Below are 18,511 nucleotides of genomic sequence, written 5' to 3'. Positions count from 1 at the left end.
AGGTAATTTTCTAGTAGCTCATTAATTGCACCATAACATACAAATACAATAAACAAAGAATCTATAAATTACAGCCAAATAACAGTTGAAGAGTTTGTATGTCGAAAAGACATCATAAAAAGTCAGATAAGTATGTGAAAAAAATATATTTATAGCATATTTTTTTAGTTACTTTATTTTTCAAGTTACTTTGTAAAAAAGTAACTTTTTTAGTTACTTTGTAAAAAAAAGTAACTTTTTTAGTTACTTTGTAAAAAAGTAACTTTTTTAGTTACTTTGTAAAAAAAAGTTACTTTTTTAGTTACTTTGTAAAAAAAGTTACTTTTTAGTTTCTTTGTAAAAAAGTTACTTTTTACTTTCTTTGTAAAAAAGTTACTTTTTTAGTTACTATATTCTAAAAGTTACTTTTTTAGTTACTTTGTAAAAAAAGTTACTTTTTTAGTTACTATATTCTCAGTTACTTTTTTAGTTACTATATTCTCAAAGTTACTTTTTTAGTTACTTTGTTAAAGTTACTTTTTTAGTTACTTTGTTAAAAAGTTACTTTTTTAGTTACTTTGTTAAAAAGTTACTTTTTTAGTTACTTTGTTAAAAAGTTACTTTTTTAGTTACTTTGTAAAACAAGTTACTTTTTTAGTTACTTTGTAAAACAAGTTACTTTTTTAGTTACTTTGTAAAACAAGTTACTTTTTTAGTTACTTTGTAAAAAAAGTAACTTTTTTAGTTACTTTGTAAAAAAAGTAACTTTTTTAGTTACTTTGTAAAAAAAGTAACTTTTTTAGTTACTTTGTAAAAAAAGTAACTTTTTAGTTACTTTGTAAAAAAAGTTACTTTTTTAGTTACTTTGTAAAAAAAGTTACTTTTTTAGTTACTTTGTAAAAAAAGTTACTTTTTTAGTTACTTTGTAAAAAAAGTTACTTTTTTAGTTACTTTGTAAAAAAAGTTACTTTTTTAGTTACTTTGGAAAAAAGTTACTTTTTTAGTTACTTTGGAAAAAAAGTTACTTTTTTAGTTACTTTGGAAAAAAAGTTACTTTTTTAGTTACTTTGGAAAAAAAGTTAATTTTTTAGTTACTTTGGAAAAAAAGTTACTTTTTTAGTTACTTTGGAAAAAAAGTTACTTTTTTAGTTACTTTGGAAAAAAGTTACTTTTTTAGTTACTTTGGAAAAAAGTTACTTTTTTAGTTACTTTGGAAAAAAAGTTACTTTTTTAGTTACTTTGGAAAAAAAGTTACTTTTTTAGTTACTTTGGAAAAAAAGTTACTTTTTTAGTTACTTTGGAAAAAAAGTTACTTTTTTAGTTACTTTGGAAAAAAGTTACTTTTTTAGTTACTTTGGAAAAAAAGTTACTTTTTTAGTTACTTTGGAAAAAAGTTACTTTTTTAATTACTTTGGAAAAAAAGTTACTTTTTTAGTTACTTTGGAAAAAAAGTTACTTTTTTAGTTACTTTGGAAAAAAAGTTACTTTTTTAGTTACTTTGGAAAAAAAGTTACTTTTTTAGTTACTTTTTGAAGATACTCAACTGTATCAACTGTTACAAAAGTACTCCAGGCTATGACACAAATGTGAGACCTCAGAGCCCTGAAGGTATGCTGTAGATCAGGCATGTCCAAAGTCCGGCCCGCGGGCCAATCACGGCCCGAGGTCAGATTTTATACGGCCCGCGCCTTCTGTCTTAAAATGCATTATTTATGGCCCGCCAGCACAGTCAAAACGGAATGAATAAATCATACAAATTCAACATGCAATTCCTATTTTTACCTCATGGTGGCAGCACCACTCTGTAACTGTCTGGCTGTTTGAAATTGGCTCTGACCCTTGAACTGTCATGGCTACGGCAAGTAAAAAAAGGAAAGTCGATAATGAGGGCCGCCGCTTCCAGGAGAGGTGGAGATCGCAATATTTTTTTCACCGAAAACCGAAACAACTGTGTCTCCCTAATTTGTCATGAGACTGTTGCCTTGTTTAAGGAATATAATGTAAAGAGACACTACGAGACCAAACGTGCTAATGCTACAACAAGCTATCAGAGAGCGTCCGTGCTAGAAAAGTGAAGCAACTCCAAGATAACTTGGCCACACAGCAGCGGTCCCTTTCACATGAAAACATCATCAAAGTAAGCTGCGGAGTGGCCGTGGTAATTGCTAAACATGACAAACCTTTTACGGAATGTGAGGTTATCAAAGACTGTGTTATGAAAATAGCAGAAAACATTTGCCCCGAGAAGAAGACAGAGTTTGCTAATGTTTGCCTGGCTCGTAACACTGAAGAGCTATCATCAGATACGAAGAGACAACTTGATTTTTTTCGTGAGCCTGTTTCATGTGTGTTGAATTTAAATGTTAGACAACTTTTCATCACCCTCACTAAGTCATATTTAAGATTGTCTTGAGGTGAGAATATTGATCGGTTCCTATGTAATTAGCTTTTAGATGGCTTGTTCTTTGTTATCTGACTTTCAAGATGTGAAAGAAAGGCAGAATAGTTGAGATGTGTTCAGACATGAATGCTTACATTTGGTTACATTGCTATTTGCTGTCATTGAAAATAAAATGATAAAATAACAATGTATGTATAGGCTACTTGTATTGTTTAAAATAATGTCAGCAGGGACTGTTGGCCCTTGGGCATTTTCACATTATCAAATTTGGCCCTCTTTGAAAAAAGTTTGGACACCCCTGCAGTACATCATCTGGGAAGCACGAATGTCTGGACAAACTCTGATGGGACTTGATCAGAATGAACAGAAAATTCTATCGACTGAAAAGCAACGTATAGTTAGCATTTCATCTTTAATATAACAATCTTTAATACTCTGACTTGTGTTGAGATGCATGACCTCATGCAGTGGACGCTTGACAACAACAACCCAGCTGTTCATCTTTATTCACTGATGATACATTTGAAGCAGCTGTGACCGTAGCAATACAAACAAAAGGAATAGAAATAGCCTCATACTTTAATATCTGATAAATATACTTCTCATAAATAAACCTACAATCATATATATACAGAAAAAGAGACACGCAATAGTCTAGATTAAATAAATACAACAAGTACAACGTTACACAGATCAGACGATCGTAATTACAATGAGATTATTATCCAATATTTACATGACACTGCGGTTGATGGTATGATTGTGCTTGATAACAACACTACACAGCTACACTATATACATTTCACATTTCCTGTTAAGAAAACACAGAACCCAATGGGAATGAGTGCAAGTAGATTAACGGCAACAGAATATTGTTTGATTTTTGTAAACAGAGTTAGAATAGACACAGTATTGAACATGCACCGCCACAGCCCACATGTGTACTAACTGTTGACAGATACGGTGTTTTGGATACGAGGGCAGCATTTAGAATTTTTCCTTTTTCAGCTTCCGAATCTGCCGCAGACGGCGGGCAACGTTGTTAAAAAACACACATACGAATAAAAAAAAACAAATTCATATCCAACCAAACACACCGACGGATGATGACGTAAACTGCAGATGAACCTGTTCGTTGATGGACCACATTAAGACGCCTACTGTACAGTGCTACATGCAACTCAGAGCCCGAGAAGATGGCAAAACACATTCAACATATTTATACTGATTCGTTTTTTCTTGCCATGTTCACTTAACAAACACCGAAGGTAAATTCCCTTAAATGTGATGAACAGCATCTATGTCAAAATGTAAGACACTGCCTTAGATTAATTTCGGTTTTTACGCGTTTTAAATTTCTCTAAACGTCTACAGTGATTGTCATTGAAAGGGAATTTTGAAGGCAAATCATACAGTAAGTAGCACCTGGTTGTACACCATTTCATTTTGTGGCTGTGTCTCAATTTTACTGTATGTTCTTCAAAATACGAAAAGTGTTTAAAAGCAAAAGTTCAGCATTATGGGAAAAAATGGGTTTAGTTCTCGAGTGGAGAATGTTTACAGCCAGTTAGCTTAGCTTAGCATAATGACTGGAAACAAGGGGAAACAGCTAGCCTGGCTCTGTCCAAAGGTAACAATTTCAATTACAGCAAAAACGACACCCGTGGTTTTACGGGCTAGGGCTTATAGGTTGTTGTCATTTGTTGCCACCCACCTGTTTCCACTCTCTGTGCTAAGCTAAGCTAACCAGCTCCTGGCTGTCGCGTCATATTTTACAGCATGTGATGAATGGTATCAATCTTCTCATCGAACTCTCTGCAAATAAGCTTACTTCCTAAAAGTCAAACTATTGTCAATTGAGTTCAGTGCGGTCAGGGATTTTGCGGCTTCTAGGATTACTTGTTCTGATGTGGATAGTAGCTTATGGTGGCCAATGGTAGCTAATATTGGCAAACTTGAGTTAGACACTGCTGCATTTACGCCATTGATTTTCCTACTGTGACAAGTCAGATTCATTTTTTTTCCAACCTGTTCTGCTCTTTTCTATACATGGAAATTACCTTTTTATGATTAATTAGCTTGGCTTGTAAATTCTGGAGGGCGCTGTCACCCTGCAAGATGAGGTAGTACAGTATGTTGGCAAAAATGCTCAGGTTTTAACGAGGGAAGGCATAAAGTAAGGTTGGATGACATGAATATAAAAATGGAAAGTTGGTGGAAAGAAAGAGGAACAAGAGCAATGAAAGCAAAAGCCAAAGGAAAAAAAGTAAAGAATGTTCAGCACTGACATGCAAATACCTAAAAAAAAACCCTATAATAATAAAGACACACTACTTGTAAGTGAAAACAAACCTGTCCCATCAATTATTTTACAAAGAGCTCCTTCAGATTGACAGATGACTGAACACGTACGAACCTCAGCTCGGTTCATGCCCCCATATCTGATACTACGTCTTGAGAAACTGTTTACAGATGACCATGCAGTTCGTCTGACTTTTTTAAAAATCCATCACAACATGTCTGATCTCTGGTTTCTGCTGTCCTCCCTTCAGCCACATTTTGTACGTACAAACCTTGCCAGGCACAGTTAAGACACCTTCCTCTGGTCGCTCCTGCAGTCTGGAAAAAAAACTGCAATGAACAAAGTCCACGAGACCGCTCGGAGACGAGAGAGCACAGCGGGCCCCCTCCTCCTCCTCCTCGCGTCTGCAGGAGCCTAATGAAAGTTACTGACGTGACACTTTACATCGTCCAAGCTCAAGACCGTTCCCTGGTCGTTGTTGTTGTTGTTGTTGTGCTTGTGCTTCTTATCGGAGCAGCGGCACAACTTGTACTTTATTACCTGAGAGGGGTAAAAAAAACAGAGCGGGTCACCACGGCAATCAGCAGTTCATGGCTCAACGAGGATGTAAATGTAAAGAAATGTTTCTAATTATTTGTGTTTTTCATATTTTAAAATTGTGTACATTTTGGCTCCCTTAAGGTTGCTAAAACACCCACATTACCAGAAAAGAAATCCAAACTACATGAGCTCAGTGTCCCCAATGGTCCAGTAGCTACAACTTTAAATCAGTAAATATTTACATGCAGGCAATACATGCATTATTATTCTATCTAATCACTTTCCAGAGGAGGTCTCACCTCATAAAGGTAATCAAATATCTCCAGAATGGTGAGTATGCTTGCTCCGATAAAAAGTCCCATCTGACCACCGATATCACCTGGAATACAAGATTGGAGCTGATTAAAAACATCATCGACCGTAAAGACACACAGAACGTCGACAGTACATAATAAAACGAATGTACCTAAAAGTCCAGCCACTTCATAAGCTTTCTTCTGTTCAATAGTTTCATAGTTGAGAGCCTCAAAAAAGATGTCTAAAACCAGAATATTCTCTCTGTGGAGAACGGAAAGCAAGTCAAAACATTATAATACACTTCATGGGACACTTTACTCTGAGTCAAACTATTCAGCATTCATAGGTGTTTAATGAATAGCTTATAACACACTGTAATGTAGTCGTACGCAGATATGAATGTGTATTAATGCATTTGTCAACAACTATAACACCTCCTGTGGGCAGCCATAAGAGGAGGTGAGTAAACATAATGAATGACAAAATAGTAAAATATGTCTTCAAATGGAGTTTTACAAATTATCCTTGTATATGCTTGTTACTACATTCTAGTGAAACCATTTATGAAATATCGATGTACTGCGTAGAATAAAGTATTACCCCATTTTTAATTAGCTATTTATCTAGTTTTCCTTTTCAGTGCATTGTTTGCATTTGACAAAAATGCAGATTGACGCTTACTTAATATACTGCTCAGATTTGTTGTATTTCTTTGCCAGATATTTAGCGGAGGCCTTGCTGGGGATCTTGACGAAGGACAGCTCTTTGCTGTATCTGGTCATGTTGCACGGCGTCTCACACACACAGAAATCATTGTCTCTCTCCACCAGGAAGTCTGCGGAGAACAAAACCAGAGCTCTGTTTGACCTTTGGAACAGATCAATGCTGCTGTGACTTTGAAATGTCACAGGATGGTGTGTGCGTGTGTGTGTTTTGTATCTGTTTAAAGATTCAGTCCAGACGTGGACGAAGCCTTTTTGTCATACCAAGAGCTGGGTCAGCACATTCTTTGTACAGCTCGGGGGTGCAGTAGGGAGCATCGCCTGCAGTCAAAGCGACACACACTCACAGTAAAGTCATTTTTCACTTATATCATTAAAGTAACTCTAATGCGACACACAGTAATAAGTAAGAGGATCCCTACCGGGCATGTGCACCATGCGACAGTTGCAGTTGTCCACCAGGTAGCGGGTTTCGCAGTCGATGCGACAGGCTGTGATGCTGTAACTGTCAAAGAAGTCTGAATCCATCGCCGTCACCTTACAGTCTCCCCAGGGAGGAGGAAGATATATCAGCTGCAACGAACACACGTCACTTATTATACAAAAGCAGTGGTCACACTTATACATTTATGACATTTTTAGTTAGTATATACTGTAGAAAGTCAAATACAATGTATGCTGTTGTTTTGAAATGAAAATATAGGTGAATAAAAGTAAATTAAAACAAATAAATAACAAAAAAAATCTAAAAGAGGATGCTTCCAGTTATAAAAGAATGCAAATAGAGGAATAAATCAGCTAAATCAAATAAAATGTTATTCTATATCTGTGTAAATACAGTAAAGTGATATACTGTATATTCAAATGACTTTAAAGGATATTCTGGTGTATCACAACTTAAATAGTTTTTTTTTGCATTTTATTCCTCTCAGCAATAATACAATTGTATTCATCAAAACAAAGCAATATGGCTAAAAAAGAGGAGCAACAGGTGAAGGAACACCAGCAGTCAGGTGGTCATGCAGGTTTTAGATAAAACCTGTTAAACATTTGTACAAAGATGATCAAAGAGGAACGGATTGTACCCTCTGCTCCTGACAGGAAACAAACGTCTGAAAGCCGGGCGCCACGCCAAAGCCCAGCTGGTCAATGAAGGACGGCTCGTCCTGACTGTGGATCTGAACTTTGACGCCGGCTTCAAATGAAGTCTCATCTGCAGAAATTCAAAGAATGATGAATCATGAGCAACACGCCGTGAAAATGTGTTTCACCAATGAATCCAGAGATTTGTCTGAGTGGCAGTGGTGGAATATACCTGCATTTAATCAACTCGTGTACTAAAGTACAACATTGAGGTTACTGTACTCTACTTGAGTATTTCCATTTGATGCAACATTATACTTCAATTAAACTACATCTCAGAGGCAAATCTTTCTTTTCAGATTTTCAGTATCTCCAGATTTGTTGATTTTGAATTTGAATGTTTCAGATAAACAGATGTTTCTTTATGGGTTGAGGAAATTCTCCTACTTCATAAGATAAACACACTTTTTAAAAACCTTATTGCGTCAGCTGAAAAATGCATCGTCACGAAACTGAAAACAAGGCTGCTTCTCTTGGCTCATGAAAAGTTGACTTTTTAGAAACGTGGTTCTAACAGCACAGCGACGCCACGAACATATGATCTTATGGAACATGATGCATTGCTGTAGATTCAACGAGCCAACAGTGTATGAGTTAAAACCAGCATTTTAACATTTTACTGCACAATGAGTACTTTTACTTTTGTTATTCAAGTACATTGAGCTGAATACTTACAACGTTTAACTTAAGAAAGGTTGTGAATGCAGTGCTTCCACTTGTAGTGGTGTACTTTCACTCATCTGAATACTTCTTCTACTACTGCAGAGTCTCACTCCCTGCGGTGCTGAGGACCGCCCACGCACACACTGTCACACCTCACCTGTTTCTCCCCAGATAGGCAGGTATTCATCCTGCTGAATGTCCAGCATGACCTCCAGTCCGTTACCCATACCTCCCTTGGTGGTGAAGAGAGCAGGGCGTCCATCACCGCCGGCGTTAAAGGTGTAACACTTCCCGTAGCGAGTGAAGACCTGAGAGACAGATGAGAGAGATTTGGTGGCTTTTTTTAATTAGCTCTGCAAAACTTCAAAAGGTTTCCCACCAATGCTTTCCCACTGGGGGGCAGTGTTTGGCTCTATTGCTGTTATGGGTGTGTTAAAAAATAGAATAAACGGAGATAAGGAGGAAGAGAAGGAGGTGAGGAAAGAAAGAGCGGATGAGTAAAGGAGAGAAATTAGAGGGAAGTGATTAAAGGAAGTCGTCCTGAGTGGTTTGAGGGTTACACAATCAAACCGGTGAGGTGATGTAGATGAGCAGACTGGGGATTTAACGTTCCCTCGCATGCTCTTTATGGCACTTCATAATGAACCTGATGTTACCATGGAGACCAAGCATCCCAGCCAGTGAGAGTGCAGCCTTCATCTTTGAGGAAAGCCGAGATGTTAGATCGAAAGCTGCGCGTGAGATATCAGCAGAAAGCCCACATGACATCTTTTAAACAGCCCACGCGTGCACGGCAGTAAATAAACGGATGAATGCTGAGCTTCGGCAAAGAGTTAATCTCGCACTAGAGCGTTTAGTGTAGTATGAGTCACATGATCCACCAAGGGAGAATCAGGGAGAGAGTGGGAGAGTAGGGAGCAACGGAGAGCAGGGACGTGAAGCGAAAGGGACAGAAAGAGAGAGGGGGGGGAGGGGAGGGGGAGTTTAGCTGCTAACGCTCGGAGCAGGCTATTGTTCAGCGTTATGGCACAGAATGACATATCTAGGATTAGAAAGAACAAACCAACCAAGTAATTGTTGAGAAAGGGTTTGGGTCCTGCCACGGGCAACGTTAACATTCCAGCCATCTATCATGTAGTCAGTTAGAGACAGCTGGTTGTAAAAGCAAGACATCAACCCGAGGGACATGCACGGCAAGCAACAAATAATAGTGCGTGCACACATTTGCACTCATACTGACAGACCTGCTCAGTTTGCAAGGTTAAACCTCCATCTTTCCCATGTCGGTGTCGGGGGATGTGTTCGACCATTTATGTAACTTTAATTAAAAAGCTGACAACCCAACAAACGAACCCACTTCACACTGTGATTGGCCTGCTGTGTGGAGGTGAGAAAGGGTTTGAACTGCTCTGCTCTGTTTTTTCATGTATTATTCAACCATTTATTCTATTTTTTTCATCTGAACAATCAAGTTGCAGCTTGATCTCCCTCCAGGAGAGAAAAGGCACTCATGCTAACCCACAATTTAGACCACATCGTGCCTCCCTCCTCTCTCATGATGACCAGTTTTACACTCTGCCTTTCAAACAAACTACAAACAATTTTTTTACTTTGTACGAACAAGTTCTGTTCGAGCACAGTGGTGCTTTAGCTACATGCTAACATCAGTGTGCTAACGTCCCCACAACACTAACATGCTAATGTTTAGGTGTAATGTTGTAGGTTAGCATGCTAACATTTGTGGTGTTGAATGCAAAGTACAGCTGAAGGTATTTGGTCAGAGACTTGCAAATGTTGTTGACCTGATGCTACAACGAGACAGAAAGTCGGGATCATCAAAGTCATGAGGATTCATCCTCTATTTTAGTCTGGACAGACTGACGTTGTCATCCAGTTAAGCAGCTAGCATGGCTAACAATCACCCGGTAAACAGAGCCTCATTTAAACTGTATACTCGTTCTCTTCTTATCTTCTTTCATCAACCTGCTGCCGGTGGCCTTCACTGCACATTCACACGTATTGATCTGTGAATCCTGCTGACTCGTGAGACATCTGTAAGAACTAACCCAGCTATCAGAGAGGCTCTTCCCTTTCTGCACAAATGAAAGCATAAATGTGTCAGATCACACAGCGGCTGCACTCGCTGTACTTCATGAATAAATAAATCATTACATAAATGTAAAAACCATGCGTATGACGGGAGCATGATGTTCGCCGGCATCTTGATTGATACGCTGAAGTGAGGCGATGTCGGCTGACAGTTGTAACCTGCCTCTTGTTGAATAGTTGATGTGACAGAGGTGGTAAGAATGAAAACATTAAACATGTATAATGCACAAAGTCTGCACAGAATGCATACGGCTTCTTCTGCTTGTTATGAGGAATTAATAAATGATTGTGCACATTTCTGCAGCAGAAATCAGAAGAAACACGAAGGACGATAGGTGACAAAGAGAAATTCTGATTTCTGAAAGTTCAGTTTACTTGTTACTTGTGACCTGTGTATGCTTTTATCACTGTTTTGCTGTTAAGGTACTTCAGAAAATCAATCCTCTTTCTCCACAGAATTGAATACATTACCTACTGACTGCGGTTTAAACAGGGTATATATTCAGAGCTCTGTGATCAATAAAGTTGTCACTCAGACACAATTTCCCACGTATTGAAAAGCACTCAACAGAGCTCTGCTGTAATCAATCATTATGCACATGATTATACATATCTGTTTTTAAAGCCACATCAGGTTTTGAAAGAATCTCTGAACCACAAATACATGCACTTTCTCATCCATTTAGCGAAGTCTTGCAATCTGTGAGCTGCTAAGAGTTGTCTCAGCCGGGTAAATTCAATCCATTAGCGCTCTGTTGTTTCACGGGGAGGTTTTCAAAGATTTTAAAGCCGTCTCCGTTAAGTGCCAACACTTTCACTGTTATTATGCCGTACGCTGAAACTGCTATCTCTGGGAAAATGCTATTTAAATGCAACAGCGAGCAGCCAGAGGCCCACGATGACCGGCACTAAAACACATCCACGTTTCTTTGCATCTTATTGTGTGCAGCTTGGGTAATTTCCGACTCTTTGACCTGGAAAAACTCGTTGCCTTCATACATGAATAAACTTTATGGAAACAGATGAAGGGATTAATATTAATAAGACTAGCAGTGTACGGCCATGCCAGCAGCTCTGGGAGGCTTTATTAGGAAAAGATAAACACGAGCATGCTAAAATGCTCACTATCACAACACTAATATGGTGATTATACTGTTTACCATGATCACCATCTTAGCTTAGCATGTGCAGGCTAATTATTGATAATGATCACGAAACAAAAGTACAGCAGAGGCTATTAAATGTCTGATGATGGCACAAAATACATTTCTCAAGTTCTAATCTTCTGTCTATTTGTTTATTATTCATTCATCTTTTGTTACATGTAAAATGTTTTTTCGAGTATTTTTTCTGTATCAAAATCTCTTTTTTCTTTAAACCCTAAAACTATTTTTGATGACTCATCTTGAACTCGGGGTGGTTAGGTACACTTCTCAGATCAAAGGTGATTTAGGGTGACAAGCAAAACCCCATCCATCATTTAAAACCTGGAGCAATATTATACTGTGTTTGGATTTTCAAAAGAATGTGGTTGAGGTTTTATCTATTCAGTTCAACCCTCGTCCTCCTCTTGATCTAACGTGTACCGTGTTCCCATTTTCAATATCTGTATCAAATTTCATGGCAATTCATCCGATAGAGTAAAAGTAGGGCTGGACAAAAATTCAATATGACCATTTATTGTCTTTCAAAGGAATGGTGTTGACATCATATCGCGAGAGATCACGATACACAAGTAAGTTGACTTAATTGATAATAACAATCACATAGTTATTGAAATTTCCCAGAAAATCGGATCACTTTGCACTAAAGTTCTTAATTCAATGAGAAAATACTCAGTACGTCATGATACCGATGACGAATTACAGTTTACACTCTTTGTGATCTTGGCGTCAGATCACAACTGTTTGTCAGGAATAAAAGCATCATGAGCCAAATCACCCCCCCCCCCCCCTTTGTTTGGTTCTAAAATGAATAGCTGACTCACCACGCGAAACAACAAAGAGCCTCTCCACAGAGTAAATAAACTACAGGCAGGGGATTGAAAGCCTGAGGCACAGTTTGTATGTGTGTAATAATGATGCCCTGAACACGGAATCAGACCCTGAGTCACTCATGACTGATGGTCAAAATAAAGAAGTTCACACAAAAAACCCTTGTCTTAAATAGAGAGAGAAGACCAAAGGCCCTTCTCTCCTGACAAAACACTACAGAGATAACAGCTGCATGAATATCTGCCATTTTTATGCCAGTGGTTTCAAAACGGTCACAGAATTGAAAACCTATAAGTGAATGTTTAGTATCTTTTTTTAAGCATTTCAAGCCTCATTTGTGGCGTAGCTCCAAGGTTGGATGTCAGTCTGTTGAATGGATGATGCTCGGTGACTTTGTCCCCTGAATTTTCCTCTAGAACCACGATGAGTTTTACATTTGTTTTTTTATTAAAATGTCACAACTATTGGACTGATGGCCGTGACATTTGGTACAGACATTCATGTTCCCCTCAGGATGACTTGTAATAACCTTGGTGACTCCTAAACTTTGGATCTATTTCTTGAGACATCACAAATGTCAACATGGTGTTGCCATTGGAAATGACAAAGGAGCAATAAAGTAAGTAGCAGTTATCCTCTGGTGACCATGAATGTCTGTACAAAATTGCATGGCATGACCATCTGAATAGCAACACCGCTAGTTGACTAAAGAAGCAGCACTATAGCAGCAAAACCAACTTAATAATGTATTTGTTGGGGATTGTTTTCAAAAATTTGCTTTTTTAGGCTTTTGTCTACACAGCCAATTTATCCTTTGAATATTGGACCAGAATTTGGCAGAAGTGTAAAGAGGCTGAACCATTGTGTTTTTCTGGAGGTCAAAGTCAGAATAATGAGTGAGCATTGAGCATGCAAATCAAGACCATCATGTCCAAAGCATTGACTGCTGGATGACAGCTTGGGGCGGCGCAGGCTGCCGGGCTGGACCGAGTAACGATCACCTAATCGTTCAGATGGCCAGTTCTCCTGAAGTTATTGACAACAGAGGAGAAAACGGCAGACATGAGCTGTTATAAACCTTTCCAGTGCTCGGGGGAAATGAGTCAGAAATCTGTTTAAATGTCAGAATTCAATACTTTTAGGAAACCATCATCTGTCTCTGTCTCACCTTACCTGCTGCTTTATAGATGAAACATCATAAAGAACCTCCTCTGCTGTTGTGAGGGGATCTTTTTGTCTATCACATTTGGGATTTCAACCACCAGCTCCCACACAATAGAAATATTTCAAACCCTCCAACATTTCCTTCCTCCCTGGTCTGCATCACTCTTCCGTCCCTTGTGTCTCCCGAGCTATGATGTTCTTTCCCCTTTGGACTCCTGCCGCACTTCCCCACCCGCCCTCGCTTCATTTGATGAAGATTTCACAGGCCAGTAGAGACAGTCCTCCTCCTCGCTCACACTATTCTCAGACACCGTCCGGGGCTCTCAGTACTTATCACCTTCAGAGACGATCGCGTCATAACGCCGGGTAAGGGGCACCTCAGGAGCGCGGGAATCATATCATATGAAGAAAAATGGGAGTGTGTATTCACTTTAGTTATATATGCCTCAGAGAACTGCCTCTATCTAAAAATGTAGACTGTGCTGACCTATGTGTGCATGACAAAGTGAATTTGAGCTATGGGTTGAATCTGGCAGGTGTTACAATATAATACCTCAACATGCAGCAGGTGAGAGAAGAGGTTGCTTTCAGCATGTATGGATGCATAACGATACTGTCCAGTGGCGGAAGAACTATTCACATCCTTTACCTGAGGAAAAGTAGTTGTACAACCATTTAAAAATACTCATTAAAAATGATACTTAAGGGCAGAAGTATCAACAGCAAGAGTTCCTTTAAATATCAAAAGTAAAAGTACACATTCTGCAAAAAGAGGGCGACTGATATATATATGTGTCTTCCACTTTAACACTATAAGTTGTCTGGCCAATAAAGTCACAAATACTAGTTAGAAGAGAGGTTAGAGGGGATGAAGTTACACCAACGCTTAAAATCATTTTGATGGATGAGGCACACTGGGATCAAAATCAGCAGAGAATTAAAGCGAAACCTTTCCCGAGGAAAACGGGGGAAATTCACAACAAAACAACATAATGGCGGATCAAGCGGAGGCAGCAGAGCCTGCGGGGCCTCTGTCTGTCTCTGAGGACAACTAATTGTTGGTTTAATGCAATCCCTGGTCTATGGCGGATGGACTTGCACCACACACTGAGAGGAAATAACGCCCTGAGGGAAGGTTCCCTGTGATTCCTCCCACCTGCCTTTCTCCGAAATGAAGAGGGAGGGAAATTTCTGTTCAAACGCAACTTTAAATAACTGCTGAAAATTGCAGTGCAGGAGCTGCTCGGTGAATAATGGAAATGGTCTCGTGAATTTGGATGGGCGACATAAATGTCTTGGAATTGTCAGTTCTCATTCATTCAGAGCTCTTGCAGTTAGCAGCCTCTCTCTCTTATTCTCTCCCAAGTGACCAAAAGTAGAGTGAGATGGTAAATGGCTGCTTTACAGGGCGAGACATTCACTATCAGCCAGTTATGTGACGCAGTTGTTCGGTACGATATAATTATATCAAGTAAAATAGCTCGGTGGCAGTTTAAAAGTACTTGCACTGCTTGAAAATTGTGACATGTACCATTAATCTCAGCATCATCACAGCTTCCCCTTCCTCTCTCTCCATCCCTTGTGCCAACCTCCTCTGCATGTCTCAATCCTCACTGTCGCCTACAAATCTCCTGCCTGCCTGCTTGTGCCAGTCGTATATGCGGAACCCACGCTCGGCAGAGAGGACATCCCAGCGGCAGCTACAGTAGCTGCCCTATAACTCCAGAGTGCACCGTCCTCTCGTCACGCACAGCTGAGTAAACATCGAGGGATAAACAGCCCCGAGCCCAGTCGGGCCTTACTACGGCTGAGGGCACTTAAAGTAGCAGACAGCAGGGGTAACCAGGATTAAATCCTCACGTGTCAAGTGCGGGTTGCGCAAGAAAAAATATGTACGTGCAATGCAAAAAAAAAGGTCATTGATGAAAAGAGAGTGACATGATAACATGAATTTGAGCAAAGTCATTCTAATAAATCAGACATGATATTGTGGCTGAGCACAAAGTCTCCAAGGAAGGCCGATGTAAAGGTGTCCGACAGTCGGACACAGTCCTTCCCTGACAACAGCAGAGAGTAGAGGCTGTTGTTGGGGTGGCTGGTGTCCCTAACTCAGGGGTGTCAAACATACGTGGCGGGCCGGATCCGGCCCGCCACGTCATTTTATGTGGCCCGCGACTCCGCCAGCAAAAAAAAGAAAAAATATATATTATTTTTTTTACAAAAATTAAAAGTTAGATGTGAAAATAAAAATATCCCCATGGTCGAAATTATGAGATAGAAAGTCGAAGTGATGAGATAGCATGTTGTCTGTGTGCCGACATTAAAACTATCACAACAGGTGGACAGGAGATGCAACAACCCATAAAGAGGATTTCCAACAAGTGATCGTGACTTTCTCAACATGCGTACTTCTCTGTACTTGTACACTCGTGGACTTGTGAAACGTCATCAGTCTCAGCCCAAGTACTGTTCCAATTCAAAGTTCACATCGAGCCAAGCACGGTCTTAATGCCCGGATGTGGCTCCGCCCATTTTACCGGGGATGCATCGGAGGTGACTTGTCTGTACTTGGGACAGCCAAATATCCCAGAATGCATGTTGCACCAGCAACAGGCAACAATGGCGGAGGAGAAATCTCACAACTGGAAGTTGAAACTTTCGAAATACTACTGTCGTTAAGTCACAGAAAGTAATTTTAGGATGTTTTGAGGCGAGAAGTTAGTTGTTTAGGCACCAAATCTGTGGTCGGTTTGTCAAGATTCAGCCGATTTAAAAATCTGCTCCGCCGATTTCGGAGATGTGAAGTGTTGCTAGCAGGATCTGATCCACATACATATATTTATTTATATACATATATATATATATATATATATATATAATTGTATGTATGTATGAATTGTATGTATGTATTGTGATGTCATCAAGTAAGCTGCTGTTCCAATTGTCTGTAGGGCTGCAACAACGAATCGATAAAATCGATTGTTAAAAGAGTTGGCAACGAATTTCATTGTCGATTCTTTGTGTCGCGCGATTGTTACGCCATTCAATAAGTCGCGGAGATGTTTGAGTATAAAAAAAAAGTTGAGTTGAGCCATTCGCGCCGCCGGTCTTGCCGGGGGCTATTTGTGTTCATTCGCACTGGACGCGTCGGAGAGGGGGCGTGGCTTATCACCCTGAAAGCCGTTCAACTGTCCTCCATTAACCATGGGAAAAATAACCTCTATTTCTGCTTAGTAGGTGTTGTGGAAGTCACAGATATCCCGGGAAACTAAACTAAATATGTTAGGAGTAGTTACATTTACAACCGGCCCTTTGAGGGCGACCGTGAAGCTGATGTGGCCCCAGAGTGAAAATGAGTTTGACACCCCTGCCCTAACTATTTTTTTCTTGCTTCAATCCTGTAAAGTGACCGCGCCACCCACTGCGGGGCCTTCAGGTCCCAAACCACTTTGTAATGTTCCCTGTCAGGATGCTCTCAACAGCAGTGTTGATGAAAACTAAGACAAGAAATCTGATAAAAACGAGGCTAAAACGAGGTAAAAAGCTACTCAAAAAATGTTGACCCCATGGGCCAACCAGACTTTTTCTCTTCAGTTTTCTCGCACATGGGTTTATTATTCTGCAACGAGCTTATTATTCCAAATTAAATGATCAATAGAATGAATAAATTACAGTTTGTGAAGAATGCAAATGAATATCCTCATCGCACTAACAAGTCAGTATCAGTGCTCTTACACTTTTTCACCACACCGTATGAAATGTGACCCATGTGTATTTAACCCATCCTAAAGATTTTAGGAGCAGTGGGCTACTTTGGGGTTCAGTGTCTTACTTAAGGACACTTTGACAGGTGGACAGTAGGAGCCGAGGTTCGAACCTTGTGGTGAAAGGACAACCCGCTCTCTCCACTGAGTAGCCTCCAAATATATTATGTATATTTGAACATGTATTTGTTTCATCATTATCTTATCTGTTGCTGTAGGCTAAGCACACGAACTCTACGCCACAGCCCCAGATGGATCTCTATGAACAACCACAATGAGCCTAATAATGACGGGTCGTTTCAGGTGAGTTTGGATTAATCTCCAGAGAGAGATGATTGCGCGTCCGTCTGGCTGCAGAGCCCAAGACAAAAGGTTATCTGTGAATGACATATTATTAGCTGTAATAGGCGGTTGATGAAATATTTCTGGCTAACAATGGGTAGATGTTTGTTGGCTGCTCCAGTATGGTAAATGTCAGTCTGTCTGTCAATATATGTTGATTAATTGAAGATTCAAATTTGTGCGGATGTCTCCTCAGTGCATGTCTAATAATATGCATTGTATTATAATGAGCCGTAATCACCTTCCAGCAGGATGGAGGAAAATTCATTTAGGAAAGCCAAGAGGCTGTCATTTCACCTGACACCTTGAACTCCCTAATGGCCCCAGAAGGCTCCACAAATTGCATGTTTCACTTTGCACATTCATCCGGACTTTTCTCATAATTTACACCGACTGAAATCGATACCGTCTTCACTCGCTTAATTAAACTGTGTATCATGTTAAAGTTACTTTTAATGACTTTTTTCTCTAAGTTAAGGCAAATCCGCTTAGAAAGAGTTCCCGACCCCTTTTCCTCACAGGGTTGCTGAGGTGCAGTGACGGGGAAGGGGCTCCTAATGTGTGCTGGGAGAACCTGACAAAAGAAATGCCGTGGATGCTGTGTGCCGCAGTCGGACGGCTTCCTGGAAGAAAAAGCTGCATAAATAAGTAAAACACTGCATGTTCTAAGGCGAAATAAAGACCGTAAGTATAGACGTGTGGTAATATGTCAGAGGGCAACATTACACATACAGGGATGCACAATGAGGATGCTGTGATGGATGATGCGTGACATACATACATCTCCATTCCTTCAGGACAACCTTCGTAACACACACACACACGGCTCAGTTGCACAATAGAGTACTCATAGATTTATTTCAGGAATAGCTCCATGATTCAACATCTGCGTGAATAACGTAGTTGAGCTCCTCAGGGGGATGAGCTGGGACCAGCTCGTACAGTAGAGTTGCCCCATGTTAGAAACCGGACAGGAAGAATCACTGCAGCCCCGAGCTTTTGATTAGCAGCCAATTTGATCATCGGGGACTGCAACAGCGCAGAGGGAGCCATCACCCTCATTAGTGAGGAAACATCAAAACACAGACAGT

General features: G+C 39.8%; 1 protein-coding gene across 2 annotated transcripts in view; it reads right to left on the bottom strand.

Annotated features, from left to right (window-relative positions):
- Positions 1 to 5,096: 5,096 nt before the first annotated feature.
- Positions 5,097 to 18,511, bottom strand: part of LOC306781370 (acid-sensing ion channel 1-like) — a gene marked incomplete at both ends in the record, with an annotated part of 32,743 nt that continues 19,328 nt past the window's right edge. The window contains 8 exons of one of the 2 annotated variants that reach the window (XM_079274199.1): positions 5,097 to 5,222; positions 5,522 to 5,601; positions 5,689 to 5,780; positions 6,201 to 6,354; positions 6,506 to 6,562; positions 6,664 to 6,814; positions 7,327 to 7,454; positions 8,205 to 8,355. In XM_079274199.1, the coding sequence (XP_079130325.1) occupies positions 5,097 to 5,222; positions 5,522 to 5,601; positions 5,689 to 5,780; positions 6,201 to 6,354; positions 6,506 to 6,562; positions 6,664 to 6,814; positions 7,327 to 7,454; positions 8,205 to 8,355 (939 nt within the window). Of the gene's footprint in view, positions 5,223 to 5,521; positions 5,781 to 6,200; positions 6,355 to 6,505; positions 6,563 to 6,663; positions 6,815 to 7,326; positions 7,455 to 8,204; positions 8,356 to 18,511 lie in introns of both variants that reach the window. The other variant, XM_079274198.1, reaches the window with a different exon arrangement.

Source organism: Melanostigma gelatinosum, assembly GCF_949748355.1.
Source record: "Melanostigma gelatinosum genome assembly, chromosome: 8".
Taxonomy (NCBI): Eukaryota; Metazoa; Chordata; class Actinopteri; order Perciformes; family Zoarcidae; genus Melanostigma; species Melanostigma gelatinosum.
The sequence above is the reverse complement of the archived record's forward strand: the minus strand, read 5'-3'. Positions and strand labels throughout refer to the sequence as shown.